Source organism: Cynocephalus volans, chromosome 14 (assembly GCF_027409185.1).
Source record: "Cynocephalus volans isolate mCynVol1 chromosome 14, mCynVol1.pri, whole genome shotgun sequence".
Lineage (NCBI taxonomy): Eukaryota > Metazoa > Chordata > Mammalia > Dermoptera > Cynocephalidae > Cynocephalus > Cynocephalus volans.
Window position 1 is genome coordinate 17,408,836 of NC_084473.1, and position 20,635 is coordinate 17,429,470.

The 20,635-nt window shown below is 38.1% G+C and overlaps 1 protein-coding gene across 3 annotated transcripts in view; it reads right to left on the bottom strand.

Moving 5' to 3' along the window:
• Nucleotides 1-11,620, bottom strand: part of SMC6 (structural maintenance of chromosomes 6) — an 83,765-nt gene extending 72,145 nt beyond the window's left edge. Inside the window, exons 1-3 of one of the 3 annotated variants that reach the window (XM_063079031.1) lie at nucleotides 11,428-11,619; nucleotides 10,759-10,891; nucleotides 700-842 (exon numbers count right to left, since the gene is read on the bottom strand). In XM_063079031.1, coding sequence (XP_062935101.1) covers nucleotides 700-837 — 138 coding nt within the window. In that variant the 5' untranslated portion in view covers nucleotides 838-842; nucleotides 10,759-10,891; nucleotides 11,428-11,619. Of the gene's footprint in view, nucleotides 1-699; nucleotides 843-10,758; nucleotides 10,892-11,427 lie in introns of all 3 variants that reach the window. The other 2 variants (XM_063079033.1, XM_063079030.1) reach the window with 2 other exon arrangements.
• Nucleotides 11,621-20,635: the final 9,015 nt, after the last annotated feature.

Below are 20,635 nucleotides of genomic sequence, written 5' to 3' on the forward strand. Positions count from 1 at the left end.
TTTCTGCATCCGTATCCATAAGATTACTGGTGTGTAGTTTGCTTTTTTGGTCTCTTCATCTGGTTTTGATAACAAGATAACAAACTGAGAAGTATTCCCTCCTCTTCTGTTTTCTAGAAATGATTACGGAGAATTCTGGTTATTCTTTCTCTAAACATTTGGCACAATTCTCCAGTGAAACCAACTGTGCCTGGAGGTTTTTTTTTACAAATTTTAAAATATGAATTCAATTTCCTTAAAGTTATAGAGTTATTTAGATAATGTATTTTATATTGAGTGAGTTGTGGTAGTTTTTGCTTTTCAAGGAATCGGTCCACTTCACCTAAGCTGTCAAATTTATATGTTTTTGTTAACTGTATTTCCTTATCCTTTTGATGTTTGCATGGTCTATGGTCATAACCCTTATTTCATCCCTGATATTGGTAATTTGTGTCTTTTCTCTTTTTTCCTTTATTGGTCTTACAAGAGGTTTGTCAATTTTATTCATCTTTCCAAAGATCCATTTTTTTTTTCATTATTTTCTCTACTAATTTTTCTAATAATTAACAGAAGCTTCAAAATTACTCAGGTTATTTTACCTCAGCTTCTTAAAAATCATATTGCTTTTTCCTGATTTTGAATTATCATTGAACATAACATATAAACCAGATATGAGAAACATGTCAATTGGAAAACATAATTTTGCAGTTTTGCACTTACCAAAGTAGAGATACCATTAGTGAAAGAAACTGTACATTCATCTTCGTCACCATCTTTATCAAAATCCTCTAATTCTTCTTGTCTTGGTCTTTTGGCATTTTCAGGAGAGAAGAAATGCTCTTCCTTTCTTTTGGCCATCAGGTCTGAATAAATATGTATAGAAACGTTGAAGTAAATCAAGTACAGCATCCATAGGATTGTTCTATATACATTAAACTTAAAGTAAATCACACAAAGCTTAAGTTTTAAATATTAGGTCCACCCATTTTTATATTAAAAATTGAAGTAAATTAAAGTCCTCCATACTTCACGGAGGAAGAGGGCCACCAGTCAAAGAATGCTGGAAAAGGCAAGGAAACAGATTTCCCTTAGAGCCTCCGGAAAGGAACATATCTCAGTGAGACCTGTTTCTAACTTCCAATCTACAGAAGTGCAAGACAATAATTTATGTTGCTTTAAATAAAAAAATCATCTGCATACTCTACACTAGTTGATTGTACTTCAGTTATTCACAGTCAAGATTTTACCAACATGAGCTATCTAAATTCTTTGACTTCTAAACTCACGAAAGGTAAAGAATTTTATTTGTGAAACTATGGTTTCTAGTTTCCTAATTCTATTAAGAGATGACATAGTGCCTCCTGAAATTATTCCAGAGCAATCCAGTTTTTACAAGTCATAAAGTAATCAGATAAACTTATAATTTTTAAATTACTTTCCCAAAGAAGCAGTGTTGTCTAACACCAGTAGTTTCCTAACTGTTCCCTAAAGAAATAGTTCATGTTGATTGTCTAATTTTTACCAATATACTATACAATTTAAACCTAGAAAATAAATATACTTTCAATTATGTAAGATTGTGCTAAACATATGAATACTAAACCTTCAGGCAAAGCTGACAGTCTGTAATTGAAATTAAACATCATTACTACTCTGATTGTTACTGTCACTTTTTTCTCTTTAAAATACATTCAAGACCTAAAAATGATAGTACTTAACTGCTTGCTGGAAGGAAAAAATCCCTGACATACATAATAAATAATTTCTAAGATACAAGAAAAGAATATGAGGAATAATTCTAGACTCAATTCATTTAGTGTCCGCAAATACTAGACCATAGAAACCCTGTCTGTACCACGTACCTGGCTCCCTTCTCCTTTATAGCAAGAGTAGATTGAAGGAGATTTTCTCTCTTGTGAATTTGGAGTGAAATTCTAGTGAGTCCTCACTAAAAGACATGATAGCTCTATTTTATGATATGCATACAGGCCAAGAAACCCAGTGGGGGGTGGGTGTGTGTGTGTGTGTGTGTGTGTGTGTGTGTGTGTGCGCGTGCGTGTGCGTGTGCACGTGCACGGGCGCACGCGCTGGGAGTGTAGGCAGCTACTGGAGTGTTGTTACAAAAAGAACATGAAGTAGATGTGCACAGAGAGGAAAACAGGGACTCAGGAGAAAGAATGCAAGAGAAAACAAGAGCAAGTGAGACAAAGACATTTAAACACAGTGTTTAATCCACTGTTTTCCAAACTTATATTGACAAAATCAGTTTTGTGGAAATATTAAACATTGATACACATTTTTAGAGGAACTGTTTTTGGGAACTACCTTTGTCAGGTTTTGGTATTATGACAATGCATGGTTCATTAACTGAACTGGGTAGCTTGTCCATCTTTTTAATGCCCTAAAATTGCTTTGATGGCATGATATTTAAATGTTTTTTTAAAAGTGAGAAAGAACTATGCTTAAACCTATTAAATAGTGAAGACTGTTTTAACATTAATTTCATGAAATCACTTCAAATTCTTTCCTATACATTTTTTTACAGGCTGACTGTATCTTCCTGAATCAACTTTTTGTAATTTTATTTACCAGAACATTGATAATTTAAAGACTCAATTTACTACACAAAATTACCTTATGTGTTGTAAAATCCTCACCTGTAGTCATGACTTTCATACAAATCATATTTAAGTTTGAAAGCTATTTTAAACATTTTCTCCAAATTTGTGCTTTGCTTTATCAAGTGTTTCTTTAATGAGACTATTTGAATGTTTATTCACACATTTTTATATAACTAAATATAAGGGGTATGTAGAGGGGCTACAGTTCAGTCTCTAATTCCTTTTTCCAAAACGCAAGCTGAAAAAGCAATCGGAGACTTAGCCGGTTAGTTCAGCCGGTGAGAATGTAGCTTTATAACACCAAGATCAAGGGTTCAGTTCCTCTTCCTGGCCAACCGCCAAAAAAAAAAAAAAAAGTCTTCCTCTTCAGGGAAGACAGAATAGATGTACATTTTCCTATTCTTCTCACTAAGTGAAACTCAAAACCTTGGACATTACATGTAAAACAAACGTAAAAAGACTTTAAAAGGTGAAGAGAAGGTGGCAGACCACCTAAGGACCTCAGGACCCAAGGAATGACACAATGGTTCTCTGAGTTTTTGTTTTGCCTCAAATATCCTAGATTTGGAAAAGCTAACAACTAGGAAACACCAACAGGTGCTGGGGGGCTGGGGGGGGACAAAACCAACAAAAGCTTGCTCTCTCCACCCCCAAAAAACAGGAACTGGGCAACTAAACTAGAAGAAAACTTTAAGACAATAACAGCTCTACTCCAGCAAACCACCACTGAAAAACTGCAGCTCCTCCACCACTCGTGCCAGCAAAGGCCAAGTTGGTAGTATGGATTTCCACCTTGGTGGAGCTATAAGGAGGCATCTCAACACCTCAGAGAAGGCTAGGTAGGCCAAGCAGGAAGTCACAATAATGGTGTCAGCGGACAACACCTAGAGCTTAGACTTCCACCCCCACCCTCCAGGCACTAACAGTGTGCTATTTACTCCCCTTCCTCATTGGCTCGTATCAAAGGAGGCCTTGTAGAAAGTCAGGACTTTTACCATTGCCCAGAAGAGAGATCACCCCCACTGCAGTGTCACTGGAGATCATGTGGGGGAACTGAAACTGCCACCCTAGCCCAGCAGTCACTGCAGCTAAGGAAATAGTTCTGGTTATGTTCTAGATCCGAGTCTCTGGGTCTGCGGCCCAATACACAGGAGTGCTGTTCTCAAAGGTTGTGATCTCTTAAAAAGTATGAAGGACCCCAGAAAGCTTTTGCTTATATCTATCAATATTTACCATATTATAAATTAAAACTGAGAAGCTTTTAAAACAAAGAACACACAAGTACACATTCCATCAGTCGGGGCAACATCATCATCATGTCACGTGACCTATGGAAGACTCCACCATACACTTATAAGTGAATGAGAGTGAAAAAGACAAATAATGTCTTACTATTATTAAGAAAACAGTTTTGATCTTGTAGACCCCTTGAAAGAGTCTCATGGATGCTTGGACCAGACTTTGCAAACTGCTACTGCAGGGGATACTGTATGCCAAGTCCATGATAAATTATAAGGCATAGTTAGCAAGCAATAAAGTTAGAGCTGTGGGGAAGAAACAGACCACAGATGGACTTGTAAACTCTTGATATTTAAAGTGTGGTCCAAGGACCAGCAAGAAGCATCTACATCTCCTGGGAACTTGTTAGATATACAGAAACTTAGGCTCCACCCTAGACCAAGTGAATCAGAATATCACTTTAACAAGACTTCAGGTGATTTACAAGCACATTAAAGTTTGAGAACTGCCGCAAACCATGTAAAAGAACTGAAGGCAATGAAGAACCTAAAATATTAAGATAAATCAAATACCATTTTAAAGGTATATTAATTAGCATCCAAAGAAGGACATTTAACCTCAACAAATAGCTTTTTGAGACAATATTACCATTACACTTACAACTACACTTTTTTACAAATAACTTAATGTTTATTTTGAATCTCTAATAGAAGTCAAAACTTCAAAATCAAACATATTTTTCAAATTATTAAGTAACAAGAACAACTTTATATTAGTTTCAGCTTGTTGCTAATTTAAATTCTCTAAAATACTACCAGGCCATTACTTCCCAACATTTTGTTCTCTCACACACTTTCTCTACTCCCTTCTCAATTACTGAGCAGTAATTTATTTATTATGAGAAAGCATTATTTATTGGTTTTCCCAACATTAAATGCCCTTTTAGAATGCATAATACATGATCTTGCAGTTAGCAGGCATTCAGACATCAGCTGATCGATTTTAGCATTTTACCATTGAAAAACAGCAGTTTTTTAAGTAAAATTGGGAAGAGGGAGAAGCACTAGGGTAAATGTGATATGCTTCTCACAATGAATGTGAGATTTTATATTACAGAGAAGATAGTACACTCAAACACTATATGATGATGATGTTTTTTATTTGTGGGCATGGCCTGGGATTTGCAGTTTGCTATTAGGTTGCCAAGGTAACTTGCATCTAACACACACTGAAGGATCCTTTTAAAACAGGAATCACTTTGTAATTTAATAACAGATTTTCAGAAACAGATACGAATGTCCTGGGAATTAGATACAGATTAAAATAGTAAAATTGTTTCCAATAGGCTAAACAGACATATATACAGATACAAAGAAAAATATTTTCAATATTCTGGGATACACACAAAAAAGGAAAAAAGCTCCTTTCGGATTTTCAAAACATCCATAAGCTCCTCATAGTTTTTAATATTTATTTACTTATTTACAATTTTTAAAAAATCAGAATTAAGGAACTTAACAGGAACACTTCTCCCTTATAGGACAAAGCAGGGACAATGAAGATCATCAATAAATAATAATAAGTTTAAGAAGAAAAATCAATAACCAAAGATTCATTACAGCATGTAAATGCATAGGAAATACAGACCAAATGCATTTTAACAGTATTATAAATTTTAAATTTTATTATGTATCTAATAATTCATTTTTCTAATTAACGTCAAAGTAGTAACTAAGAGTAGTGACAGACACAACAGAATGAGAATTACCAATAGTAAACAGTGTTTTTATTTTTCAAAAGGCTAATAATTACTGCTACTTTAAAAAAAAAATTTTAATTGACACATAATAAGCATACATATTTATGGGGTACTGTGTGATATTTTGATAGATGTATACAGTATAATGATCAAGCCAGGTCAGTCAACATATCTATCACCTCAAACATTTATCATTTCTTTTTGTTGGGAACATTCAGAATCCTCTCTTCCAGCTAACTGAAAGTATATAATAAATTGTTGTTAACTATAGTCACCCTACAGTGCTAGATCTACAGTACTAGATCTTATTCCTCCTATCAGTCTGTAATTCTGAACCTGCCCTGGACTGTGTTTACATCATCCCCAATTCCACCCTTCTCACCACGACACATTCATTCTATATTAAATAATGTCATTTGTAATGTACTGAATTAACTACACTTCTTGGAATATATCATAAAATCATATGAGACTCACTAGATAATAATATAATATTTAATTGAAAAAAATTCCTAAGTCCATCTGTCAAAAATTTCAGCAAAATAAGAAGATATAAAGCACAGCACTTCATATTATAAAATTGGAATACGCAGATTGTGTTTTGGAAACATCTGTGTAGCCTCAATATAGAAAACAGATGAAAAGAAATGCTACTGATTTTTGTGTGTTGATTTTGTATCCTGCTACTGTAATGAAATCATTTATCAATTCCAACAGTTTTTTTGTAGAGGTTTTAGGCTGTTCGATATATAGGATCATGTCATCTGCAAACAGGGACAGTTTGACGTCATCTTTTCCAATCTGGATGCCCTTTATTTCCTTCTCTTCTCTGATTGCTCTGGCTAGTACTTCCAACACTGTTGAATAGGAGTGGTGAGAGTGGGCATCCTTGTCTAGTTCCTGTTCTTAAAGGAAAAGCTTTCAGCTTTTCCCCATTCAGGATGATATTGGCAGTGGGTCTGGCATATATGGCTTTAATTATGTTGAGATACTTTCCCTCTATACCTAACTTATAGAGGGTCTTTGTCATGAATGAGTGCTGAACTTTATCAAATGCTTTTTCAGCATCTATAGAGATGATCATATGGTCCTTGTGTTTGACTTTAATAATATAGTGTATCACATTTATTGATTTGCGTATGTTGAACCAACCTTGCATCCCTGGGATGAATCCCACTTGATCGTGATGAATAATTTTTCGTATGTGTTGCTGTATTGTTTGCTAGTATTTTATTGAGGATTTTTGCATCTATATTCATCAAGGATATCGGCCTGTAGTTTTCTTTTTTGGTTATATCTTTACCTGGTTTTGGTATCAGGATGATGTTTGCTTCATAGAATGAGTTTGGGAGATTTGCGTCTGTATAGTGAACATGCAGAACGAGAAATCAAGAAAGCCTGCCCATTTACAATAGCCACCAAAAAAATAAAATACTTAGGAATTGAGTTAACCAAGGAGGTGAAAAATCTCTATAATGAGAACTACAAACCACTGCTGAGAGAAATTAGAGAGGATACAAGAAGATGGAGATATCCCATGCTCTTGGATTGGAAGAATCAACATAGTGAAAATGTCCATACTACCCAAAGTGATATACAAATTCAATGCAATCCCCATCAAAATTCCAAAGACATTTTTCTCAGAAATGGAAAAAACTATCCAGACATTTATATGGAATAATAAAAGACCACACATAGCCAAAGCAATGCTGAGCAAAAAAATAAAGCTGGAGGCATAACACTACCTGACTTTAAGCTATACTACAAAGCTATAATAACCAAAACAGTATGGTACTGGCATAAAAACAGACACACTGATCAATGGAATAGAATAGAGAATCCAGAAATCAACCCACACACTTACTGCCATCTGATCTTTGACAAAGGCACCAAGCCTATTCACTGGGGAAGGGACTGTCTCTTCAGCAAATGGTGCTGGGATAACTGGATATCCATATGCAGGAGAATGAAACTAGATCCATACCTCTCACCGTATACTAAAATCAACTGAAAATGGATTAAGGATTTAAATATGCACCCTGAAACAATAAAACTTCTTAAAGAAAACATAGGAGAAACACTTCAGGAAATAGGACTGGGCACAGACTTCATGAATACGATCCCAAAAGCACGGGCAAACAAAGGAAAAATAAACAAATGGGATTATATCAAACTAAAAAGCTTCTGCACAGCAAAAGAAACAATTAACAGAGTTAAAAGACAACCAACAGAGTGGGAGAAAATATTTGCAAAATATACATCTGACAAAAGATTAATATCCAGAATATATAAGGAAACAACTTTACAAGAAAAAAGCAACCCAATTAAAAAATGGGCAAAAGAGCTAAGTAGGCATTTCTCTAAGGAAGATATACAAATGGCCAACAGACATATGAAAAAATGCTCAACATCACTCAGCATCCGGGAAATGCAAATCAAAACCACACTGAGATACCATCTAACCCCAGTTAGGATGGCTAAAATCCAAAAGACTCTGAACGATAAATGCTGGTGAGGTTGTGGAGAAAAAGGAACTCTCATACATTGTGGTGGGACTGCAAAATGGTGCAGCCTCTATGGAAAATGGTATGGAGGTTCCTCAAACAATTGCAGATAGATCTACCATACGACCCAGCTATCCCACTGTTGGGAATATACCCAGAGGAATGGAAATCATCAAGTCGAAGGTATACCTGTTCCCCAATGTTCATCGCAGCACTCTTTACAATAGCCAAGAGTTGGAACCAGCCCACATGTCCATCATCAGATGAGTGGATATGGAAAATGTGGTACATCTACACAATGGAATACTACTCAGCTATAAAAACGAATGAAATACTGCCATTTGCAACAACATGGATGGACCTTGAGAGAATTATATTAAGTGAAACAAGTCAGGCACAGAAAGAGAAATACCACATGTTCTCACTTATTGGTGGGAGCTAAAAATTAATATATAATTCACACACACACACACACACACACACACACACACACACACACACACACACACACACACACACACACACACACACACACACAAAACCGGGGGAGGGGGAGACGATATAACAACCACAATTACTTGAAGTTGATACGACAAGCAAACAGAAAGGACATTTTGGGGGCGGAGGGGGGAGGGGGGAAGGGAGGGAGGTTTTGGTGATGGGGAACAATAATCAGCCACAATGTATATTGACAAAATAAAATTTTAAAAAATAATAAATAAATAAATAAATAAAAGAAAACAGATGAAAGAGTAAGAATAGCAACAGAAGAAACTAGTTTTTAAAGGATAAGAGGGTGAGCAAAAGCAGTGGCAATACAAGGGATGAAGAGAAGAGATGAAACCAAGAGATTTAAAAGACAGTAAAAAATGGGTGAGGAGAATTAACATTTATTGAATAACTAAGTGCTTAGCTTTTCAGATAAATATTTTTATTTCCTTTGATCCTCAAAAACCTTCTGTGGTAATTATTGTCCTTATGTTATAAAAGGCTTGAAAGTGAAAGACTTGAAGTTATCTAACTACAACTTAGTGCTAACTTATAAAAGCTTATTTAGTTACAACTTAGCAAAGCCCAGATTCAAACAGTTTGTCAAAACCGGAAGTCAAACCTCTTTAATGCCCAGGTTCCTACTGGCATAAACATCTTAGTTTAATTGACAATTTAATTATTCATAGGCAGTAAAATTGGCTATTAGTTTGTTCTTCATCTTCTTGTCTGTCCTTTAGTAAAACTACGAAAAGGACTCTCTAAAACTTTGGGCTTGCTTTATAAAATTTCATTTTGTGTTTCATATTCACACTTAATGTGGAATGCCATTATAAATAGATGGAGCAGGTTTGGCAAAGAGAGAGGATAACTAATAAATGCATTTTGTTTGAAAACACTGAATTTGAAGTTCTCCTAGAATACTGAGATGGAGAGGCCAGTATGTAGTAAAATATATTCAGCAGTAGAGGTGCATTTGGGAGTGGAGCTAAGAAAGTTACAGGAAGTCGATTGAATTTGGTGACCAAAGAAAGCGTGTTGAGTGAAAAAGATGTAATTTATTTAAATAATGAATCAAAATTGTTAATAAAACAATCAATGACAACACTTTACCCTCACTCAACTGGACTTATGGGATTGTGTACATAGAACTATTATTTGTTTTAAACTTAAAGCACACTATTACGGTAAATTTTTGAGTTATTTATTAATTCCTGAAAATAAGCCAAGTTTTGATTAATCTTCCTAATTTTGGTCTAAAAATGATAGTCAAGATTTAGGCAGGTTTTATATAAAATTGTACAGATTAGGCACACAGTAAAATACAATCAGTAAAATAAACCTTTGGAAAATAAAACTTGTTTTTCACTGTAGCAACTTTAACATGTCATTTGTACTCTTTGCCAGGCTCAATACTAAATGTTTTACACTAATTATAGATAGATATGTGAATATATAACTTTCCTTTTCTCTGTCTCCTCATATTTAAGAACCCTATGACTTAGGTACTGTGTTATTTTCTCCAATTCAGAGAAGAAGAACTGAAACTTAAAGAGGTGGTACTAACCTGTCCAAGGTCACACAACTCTCGTTTCGTCTGATACAAAAACATGTTTTGAAGAATATATAATATACTAGTAGTCTCCAAACTTTTTGTACCCATTAAGGAAAAGAAATTTTTAATACACATCCCAACTTTAAATTACTACTCTGTATACTTCACACAGTTAACAGAATGAGATAAAGTAAACCTAAGTATAAATTCTAACAGCTCCCTCCTCACCCACACACCCACGAACTGTCTGCAGGTTATGGCATATGCTACTGTATATTTTAAGTCTACACAAGAGTCGTCTAAAAGTCAAGGAATTTGGGCCGGCCCGTGGCTCACTCGGGAGAGTGCGGTGCTGATAACACCAAGGCCCCGGGTTCGGATCCCATATACGGATGGCCGGTTCGCTCACTGGCTGAGTGTGGTGCTGACAACACCAAGTCAAGGGTTAAGATCCCCTTACCGGTCATCTTTTAAAAAAAAAAAATAAATAAAAAAAATAAAAGTCAAGGAATTAGGACTTTTCTCTTTTTTTCCCCCTTTGAAAATACTTTACAGAGCAGCTTGTCTTTAATCTCCTACTCATGAAATATACACACAGGAATAAGAACTCACATAACTTCTGTCTTCAGGGCTTAAACACCCCGTAGTTGCCCTTCCTACGGATTATCAGTGTTGCCTCACGTCCTGTGGGTCCTGCAGCCTATTTTCTACCCTTGAGTGTTTTCCGCAATTCCCAATCGGGACTCTTCTCCGGTTCATTTCCACAAGAAATCGGGGGAAAGAAATGCCATCAAAAAACCTTCAAACATCACAATTTAATTTTTCTAGAAAATACAGTTTGCGTTTTCATGAAACTGGGATTTAACGACAAATCCAGTTTAAGTGGTAACTGCATATACCCTTTAAACACAAGCGGCTGCCGCGAGGTATCATCAAATTCGAGAGCGACCAGTTCCCGACACAAACCTCACCCCGACCCCGACTCCCCTCGAGCCACTCGCCAAAGCCCGGGGGCCGCTTGGGGACGGGCGCCCGGGAGGGAGGAGCCCCGCGGGGACGGCCAAGTTTCCCGCGGCTGAGGAGATCGGTGCCGCCTGCGGAGAGCGCGCCAAGACTCGGCCCGTCCGCCCGCCCGAGGACCAACGTCTGCCGTCCGGGCCCGCGGGGGCGACTCTGGACACTGCCAGCTGCTCCCAGGTGGGCTGTGGGGCGCCAGAGGGGGCAGCAGGCGAGGATGGACCTCGGAGCCAGGGAGAGCGACAGCGCGCACCGTCACCCTACCTCCAACAAGTCGCAATCTCCTAACGGAACCCGACCGGCGGGGCTGTAGAGATGCGGCCAGACGCTAAAACCACGCTGGGGGCGTTTGTGCCTCGGCTGGCTGCCGTTGGCCCGCCGGGACCCGTGCGCCTGCCCCGGGAGCAGGCAGAAGCCCAACCGCCCCGGCGCCCACCGCCGGACGGTCCGCGCCTGCGCCCCGCCCCCCCTCCTCCGGGACTCCGCCCGCGCCTGCGCCGTTTGGGTGTTTCGCGCCACTGGAGTGTAAAGCAGAGCCGGAAGTGCCCCTAGGCGGGCGGGGAAAGTGGTAGGCACGCGCGGCTCTGCGGCGGCTGGACGCTGGGCGGGCGGGTGATTTGCCTAAATGAAAGGGAAGATAACTAGACGCCCCCGGCAACAGGTCCACGCATGCGCCCGCCGGGCCGGCTCGAGCCGTGAAGAGAAAACCTAGAGGGCGGCCCCGGAGGGAGAAAAGAGACGGTCACTTCCCGGAAGAGGCGGGGCCGCGGAGGCGAGGGCGCCGAATTCGAAGTGCTTCCTGGAGCTTCCCAGCTGTGGCCGCTACGCCAAGAGCGCTAGTTCTTGGGAAAAGGAGGACTTTTCTTTTTTTCTTCTGTTTAAGAAAATTCAAAAAGTTGACGATAGCAGTAGTTAGGGTTCAGGCCTAACTGGTAAATGACGAAGGGGCTTCTTCCAAAACCAAGGAGGAAGGGTTGTCCGGGTAAGTCCCGCGCGACTGTGGAGAGACGGGAGGCCCCGGTCCTTCCACTGGTTCCTTTGAAAGTCTGGTTAGGGGCGAGCCCTGCAGCCGCCCGTCCTCCAAAACCATCTTAACAGGCCTCCTTTGAAAACCCGAAGCAAGCTGCCCGGCGGCGGTTCTGCCCTCGCTTCCCAAGCCTGGCCCCTCGCGCCCGCCCTGTGGGTAACCCTCGTCCCTGGAGATCCGAATGTTCGCCGCCGCTCCTCCCGCTCTAACCAAGCTGCCGGGTCTGGGTTGTCGTTCCCCTGGGCACACCTTGGGCCTAACAACTCCCACGCCTGGTTCAAGGCCCTCCCCATAGGCACGCTTGGGTGCTCCCTTTTCTGTGTTAACGTTGTATTTTGAAAAGATTTCTATTGTAGCAGTTACCTTAAGGGGTTGTGGTTGTTCAGTCATTTTTCCCCCTGGCTAGTCTAGAGTGCAATCCCCTTCAATAAATGTTTGAATTAATGAAGTTTAAGTTCCCTGGCATAGCTTTCAGCGCTCTTCTCAACCCCACACTAACCTACCCCTTCAGAAATAATTAATTTTCCATACTCCAAAATCTTCCCTTCTAATGGGGAAAAAATAGCATTTACCGCCCCCACCCACACCCCCAAATTGATGTGGAACTTCTGGCTCCAATAATGGAATTCCATCAAAGTCACCTTTCACTTTTAAAAGTAATCAAATATATGTTATATTCCTATTGTGGCCCTTGCCATGGGTCAATGAAAACTATGACATAGTCAAAACAGACTAAAACATCTGGCCTAAGTGATCCTTGTAGTAACCAATAGGAAGCACATTTGGGAGATCCCTGCTTTGATGTCACTTCCTTCAGGAAGCCCTCCTTAATGCCCAAGACTAGGTAGGGCACCACTTTTCTGTACCTCTGTGCCTGTACTCGTCACATTGTTATAATGCCTGTCTTACCTGCAGTCTTACTTACCCCACTAAAGTCCTTAAATGCAAAGCTTGATCTTCCAAAGTTGTACCTCCAGCACTTAGAAGCCTACCTGGCAAAGAGTAGGCATTTAGTTAATATTTATTGATAACAAGTAAGTTAAGCCTGGGTTTAAAGTGTAGGTTCAATTTATATGAAAATTGAACAGAAATTATACAGTATAATCTTGCACTGAAATAAAGTTTACACTATTTTTCCAATCTTTGTATGAAAATAGCCATTTAAATGGGAAATTTAAGTATTTCGTGCTTTATTGTTAAATGTTTTCTAATGTTTTTGCTTAACGCTGAATTAAATTGGGAAACTTGCTTTAATAAAACGTGTATTTTTGTATAAATCGAGCCACTGACTTCTTTTTATGTTCTTTAAATTTGATTCATTAGTAGAATTAGCAAGGTTCTGTGTTTTTCTCACCTCATTCAGTTTTATAATTAACCATAAAAGGTTATTAGCTTTTAAGGAAGTTTTAGGAGCATAAATTGATTTATGGGCACCATATGGTTACATCAAAGCATTTGTTTTTGTTTTAACTTGAAGTGGATTCTAAAACCTTTTCTTTAAGCTGGCAATTTATGTTCTTTCTACCAAGCAATAATTTCTAAAATAGGATGTTTTTTTTTTATTATTCAAAATTGGTCATGTGATTCAAAGGATATTACAATCTTGTAATTCATCTGGTTTAATACCTCTCATGTTGTAGAAAGGTTAAATGTCTTCCCAAGGTCATACATCTAGTTAGTGGTATATCCACGATCAAAATCCTATGCTTTCTATCTCAAGTCCAGTGCTTCATTCACTAAACTAAATGTATTGAAGTCACTCATAGGTTGTAAAGTTGTTTGCTATGTGTTCTGACTTTGTTGATTGACATAAGTAAGCTAAATAAATTGAAGTCATTAACAGGTTAAAAACTTTCTATGTGTGGTTCTGATTTTGTTGATATCTATGAATATTCTTGTGTCAAAACTAATTCAAGAATTGTGAATATGTAATATATATATGTACTATATATTGATTGCGTGATCAGATTGACATCAATAAAATTAATACATTATAAAAGACTTGAGTAGGTATTCACCAAATCCCAAGAAGAAAAGCTCTAATTCACATCCCTACCCCCAATGCCTACCCCACAAAAATTTCAAATTTCATCCTATTAACAGTTTTTGGTGGATTTGATATGTACAGGATTTCTAAATTTTACTTAATGCTGAGCTACTTTCAAGTAACCTCATCAGGTTTTTTATGACCTTAAGCAAGAACCATCTGTTCTGTCTTTCATTGCAGTTGTACTTCAGTATTTTAAAAGCTGTTGCATTCTTTCCCTTTTTGGAACTTTATATGCTTTTACTATCTTAACCATTGCTACTTAATATCACTTCAGAGGAACAGCTGACATGTGACAAGGAATAGAAAATACTTGTAGGTGATGGAAATTCCTAGAGATTTTTGCTTAACTACATTCTTTAAACAAATTATGGTGTTCTTTTTAATAAAACAGACATTTCACATAATTTTCCTCTTTCAGAACTATCGAGGTATTTTAATATTATTCTGCTTTTATGAGTGGTCTTCAAAAAGAGCATGTATTTTAAAACTTAGGTTGTAGATCTCATTGAAGATAATTCTAAAGTAGTAATTGGAAAAAAATGTATTACATTTAGAACACATAAGTTCACATACACTTTTTGCATTTTATAACTGTTTATAAATAGTCAGCATAAATGAAGAAAATTAAATTTGTAACAGAAAGTTGTGCCATCTGCAAGGAAATTCAGTATCCATTACCATAAAGATGTTGATTTTAATATGTTTAAGATTTTCAAATAAGATCACTCTGGCTAGTGTGGGGAGAATGACTGTATGGGAGTGGGGGATGGGGCGGGTAGTAAAAAGAGGAAGCAGGGAGGCCAGTTAAGAGACCATTACTGTTGAATACAGGGAACACTAGGAGAGTATCATTACAGATGGGGATTTAGGATGTATTTTGGAGATAAAGGACTTACTGATCAATTTACTGTTGGGGAGCAACAAGAGAAGAATCAAGAATAACTGCTAAGTTTTTGGCCTAAGCAACTGGGTATCTAGGATAGACTAGGGGTGGAACAGTTTTGAAGAGAGGTAGTGGAATCAAATTAGGCGCATCTGTTATGCCTTCATGTGAATATAAGTAGATATTCTAGTCAGGAGCTGAGGGACGATGTCAGATGATGTGGAATAAATAATATTAGAGAAAGACAGGAGAGTGAAGAAAAGTTCGGATTCCCATGCCTATCCCTAGTCCTTTAAATATTGTTGGTTGGCACAGTTCTAATCCATTATGTTTTACTTAAAAGTAGTGAAGGCTATATAAAGTCTTGCAGTAATTCAAGAAGATCTGATAGAAATTAATTAATGATTAGTTACTAAGGAGAAAAAAGATTCATTGGGTTGTGTAATAGAGAGGATAGCTCCTATAGAAATGTCCCCTTGATTCCTATCAGAGAAAAAAGTTGGAAAATAAGCATATTCCATCATAGCAATTTTTTCTTGCTTATGAAGGAGACAGCACAGCATTACTGCTTTATTGGAATGTGCTATACGGGAGCAAAAGAGAGGCTCTATTCTTTCTCAAATCCATTTCAGAAGATATATGCGGACTGTAGGTTAAAGAACCAAAGTGGTTTAAAGGGCTTTGAGACAGATTAAAGAATATGGTGACCAGACAGTTTAGCAATGGAAGAAACATTTTTCTAGAAAATGTCATGGTAACTAAGGGAAAGCAGAAAAGAGAAGACTTTAGCACAGAGATAGTAACTCAAGTTTTACTTTCTGAGAACCAACAGGTAATTCTATTACTGATTTTTTTTTTTTTGCCTTTGTTGCTCCTATCAGTTGTGTTTGCCATTATTTCAGTTTTTAGTCTTTACTTACATTTTAAAAGTATAGCCAAAATAGATGTCCTAGGTTAACATTGTGGATATCTGTTTAACTACCATTGTTACTCATGGTTACTCATTTTTTAAACCAGGTTTATTTTTGACAAAAGAAATGAAAGTAATATGAAAAATTAAGTTTTAAGTGTAATAATTATGTTAGAGATATTAGAGATATTATTAATGGGCTTAGTTAAAAGCCCTCTTTATCTTAAGGGATCCATTTTGTAGGAAATTTAATATATAAAAATACAATCAGTTCTGGATTTATTTTTTTCCAGGCACAGCTGTCCCCAGTGAATAATATATTCCTTTAAAGTCTTTACAGAATGATCCTAATGTGCATGAAATATTGAGAGGACTACAATTTGTAAAATCATCAGTATCTCATCAGTCTCTAATTTTTTTTTTACCACAACCCTCAGAAGGAATAGTTTACAACATAGTCCTATACGCATACGTGTTTTTGTGTGTGCCATCATAAACAACACTGCACTAGATCACAGTATTTATTACTATTCATTTATATACATGTACTCAACTTACGTAATGAAACATTAGAAACATGAAAGGAAGGACTGAACCTTAGAGCTGACAGGGCCATAGAAAAGATATGCCTTGCCCAAGATCATAAGACTAGTTCCTAGGCCATCTGAAGGAAATCTCTCTTCCTTCAAAAAGATATACTGAAGTCATATTTAATATTCAGGTACTTATAAGTTTGCAGAACATTGCTTTTTAATTTGACCTATGAATTCTGTACATATTTGGTCACTTTAGGCAAGAAGCAAGCCATCTAAAGATTTCTAGTTTATTTCTCCAACTCCTTACAGATACCATATTTTTTAAACATAAAATTTTTTAATCTGAAAAGTAATACATGCATATGGTTATTTAAAAAATGAAACAACATAAAGAGATATTTTTTTTAAGAGATATATTTTGAAGAGTAATTCTTTCCTGAACTGCAGTCATTTCTAATATATAACCTATTTTGTATCTGTTTTCATTTTAAAACTTGGAGACTGTTTATCAGTTTATCCCATTGTTTTATTTGCTGCATCATCTAATTAATACCATAATCGATGGACACTTGGTTCTTTCCAATGTTTTACCTAAATAATTAAATTAAATTAATTTAATTAATTAATTAATGCTGCAGTGAATATTGTTGTGTGTAAATCTGTACACACCTAACAGCATATCTTAAATTGCTAGAAGAGATATTGCTAAATAAGAAGATGCCTATATTTATAATTTTGACCACTAGAGTAGCAGTCACATTTAAATGAAGATTAGTTATGATAATGTTCCTCCAGAGAGATTGCATAATTTCCTTCAATATCAATCTATTCCAGTATCCAACATGAGTCACAAATAAAAGGAAATCAAAACTGTCAAGCAAAGCATCCCCCTAGGTTGGTTTCTGAGTTTTACAAGTTTTGATGACCACTGTATAAGTCTCATTTTCCTTCATAATAATGCTTTAAAACCTCTGAATGTGTGCCACAATGCTACACTACAACCAGTGGGGCTTCTTGATATGAAACAGACGATATTAGCACTGGACCTCTATTAACTGCCAAATGCTTTCTTCTTTGTGTTTAAAGTGGTATACTGTTATTTGTAAATGACATATCTGTGCACTTCTTTGAAAAAATGAATGTACAAAATAATATTCATGGTGGCACTGGCCACATTGTAAAATGAAGATTTAGAAAAACACAAGAGAAAATAACAGCAACACTTGTAGCATTTATTTTCTTTGCACCTGTATGCAATTTGAGAAAATTTACTTTTAGAATGGATTCTGTTAAAAGAAGGGACAACGCAGTATTTTTTCAGAAAGTTTCTGCATAAAAGTGATAGACTTTTGAGTTAATATTTTTCTGTCTTTTACCTTGTGGTTTTGGAATGAATTGAGGTCATTATTCAGAGAATAATAATCTGGATTCTATTCATATAGTCAGATTGAATCTTCAGTGCAAATGCTACGTAATATCTTTGTCAAAATAGTAAAGGAAAAGTAAAACAAATACAGATGTTTAACAAGGAAAAAATGGCCTGTAAGAAGTATATAGCAGGTAACAATAGCAGAGTTTAAACCAATTTTATTTTTAAACTGTCATATACACAGAAAAAAGTTTAATGTTAGTTTTGTTTGGAGGATGAAGCTACAGTTTATTTTAAAATTTTTTCTTTAAATTTTCTTTTTATTTTTCCACAAGGATCATGTGTGACGTGCATTTTAAAAAGCCAGTTCCTTTTTTAAAAAGATAATTCCATATTCCTCCAGCTCTCCACTTTTTGTCTCATTTCTTTTTCCCCCACTTTTCCATTAGAGTTTTCCTTCATTAACCCTCTTGATTTTTCTTTATTTTGTTTGCATACTTTTCTTTTTAAATTTTCATTAAATCAAAATTGATTATACATATTTTGGGGTTTCAACATTGAGATATGTTGATCAAATCAATATTCCTAGCATATATATTGTTACAAATCGTAATTATTCTTTATGCCCCTTGTCCAATCTCTCCCCATCCCCCTCTCCCTCCCCTGCCCCATTACCCTAGATTTCTTCTCTCCTTCTGAAAGAATAATGGTGACTCTGTTAATTTGTTGCCTAGGTGATCTGTCCAATGCTGAGAGGTGTGTTCAGGTCCCCCAATATTATCATAGAGCAGATGGTCGCTTCTGTCACTCTGAAGTGGGCTTTGTTTAGAGAGAGATCCTCTTCTTTATCTCTGCTGGTGACTCTCCTTGTGTAAATGCACTCCAGTGGCTGGCAGACAGACCATCTGCGTGGTGGTTGTGGTGTCTAGCCGCTTTCACAGCAGCCATGGTTATTGTGGCTGTCGTGGGCCCCCCACATGGAGGTGATGTTTTTGGTATGCTCCTTGGCACTATCGGTATGCCTGGTTGTGGGAAGTGTCTGGTCCCTGGCTCCATACCTTGGGTCCCTGGGCAGGCCCCAAGGCACTGGCACGGTGTGCCTAGTTGTGGGGGGGGGGGTCCGTTCTCCAGCTCCATGCCCCGGGCCTCTGGGCAGGGCCCCAAGGCACTGGCAGTGTATCTGGTTGTGGGGAGGGGGGGGATCCAGTCCCCTTCTCCATGCCTCAGGTCCAGACAGCCCCAAGGCACTGGCACAGTGTGCCTAGTTGTAGGAGGGGGGTCCAGTCCCCTTCTCCATCCCTCAGGTCCATGGGTGGGTCCCAAGGCACTGGCACAGTGTGCTTGGTTGTGGGAGTGGAGTCCGATCTCCAGTTGCATGCCCCGGGCCCCCAGACAGGCCCTGAGGTGCTGGCGGTATGCCTGGATGTGAGAGTGGTATCCAGTCCCCAGATCCATGCCTCCTGTCCCCTGGCAGGCCCCAAGGCACTGGTGGTGTGCCTGGGCTGGAACTAATTTTTTGTCCTTTGCTTACTTCTAAAATGGGGGAACTTCTTGTGGGAACCAGTACTTGAGCTCTGTGGTTGAGCTAATTTGCTGCTTTGCTGCTGTTTCCCTAGGGAAGGCTTTTGTGCAGCTCAGGGTTTAATGGACAACCTTATAGGTACTTCTGGCTCTCCAGAGACCAGGTACACCTGGGCTGTGTAGAAACTCTGATCTGGGCCTGAGTTTTTTCATCAAACTGCACCCCATGCAATTCTGCATTCCTGACCAGTCTCTTTTGAGTGGTCCTGTGCTGATTGGGTGGCAGATCGGCTGTCCTTGCTGTGACCCAGTGTTCTGGTGGGTCCATCTCCCCTGCTGCCCATGCTCCAAACACTTCCCATGGGGCAGGCCCTACACTGGTCCTTTGCGATGACTCACTGGCCTCTAAATGGCTCCATTTACAGCTGTTCTGGCTCCTCACTCCTGCGTGAGTCCACGGGAACCCTATTAGTGGTCTTGCTGTCCTGGGGGCCACCAAGGCTCTTTCTTCTGCTGCCATCTCCAAATAACTCCATCTGAAGGGTACAGCTGTAGCTTCTGCTGGCGCCTACTCCATGTGCTCAGCAGCTGGAGCCTTAAAGCGGCCAGGGCCCAAAACTGTCCAAGCAGTCTTTTCTTTCTCTCATCATGGTTTCTCTCACCTTCAGGCACTCCGTAGGTCTCTCCTCCTCTTCCCCTGAGCTCCAGCGGCCCCAGCTTGGCTGATGTTATATTTATATAGTTGTAAATTGGTTGATTTGTGGGAGAGAGTGATGCTGAGGACCCTCTATTCTGCCATCTTGACCAGAACTCCCTTTGCATGCTTCTTTTATCTTGTGTTTTGTTCTTCCTGATTATGATTGTATGCTAGTCCCATTCTCTCTTTAGGTATGCAAGTCGAAGAGTGAATTCTCAAATAGACAAAACTGATTTATGGCATCACTGTATTTTCTACTCATCTCTGCATTAGGTAGCTCTTGTTTTTAGCTGGACTTTTCATGTTTCAGGTCATCTTGATTCATTTTGAAAAGTCTAATGGAAGAAATGAGAATCTTGTATTTATGAATTATCATGAACTAGCTCATAGTATATTGTCTGAATTCCTGTTCTGAGCTTCTATTTCTTTCAACAATTTTTTATAAAATGTATTTCAAATAACAGCAAATAATCACCAGA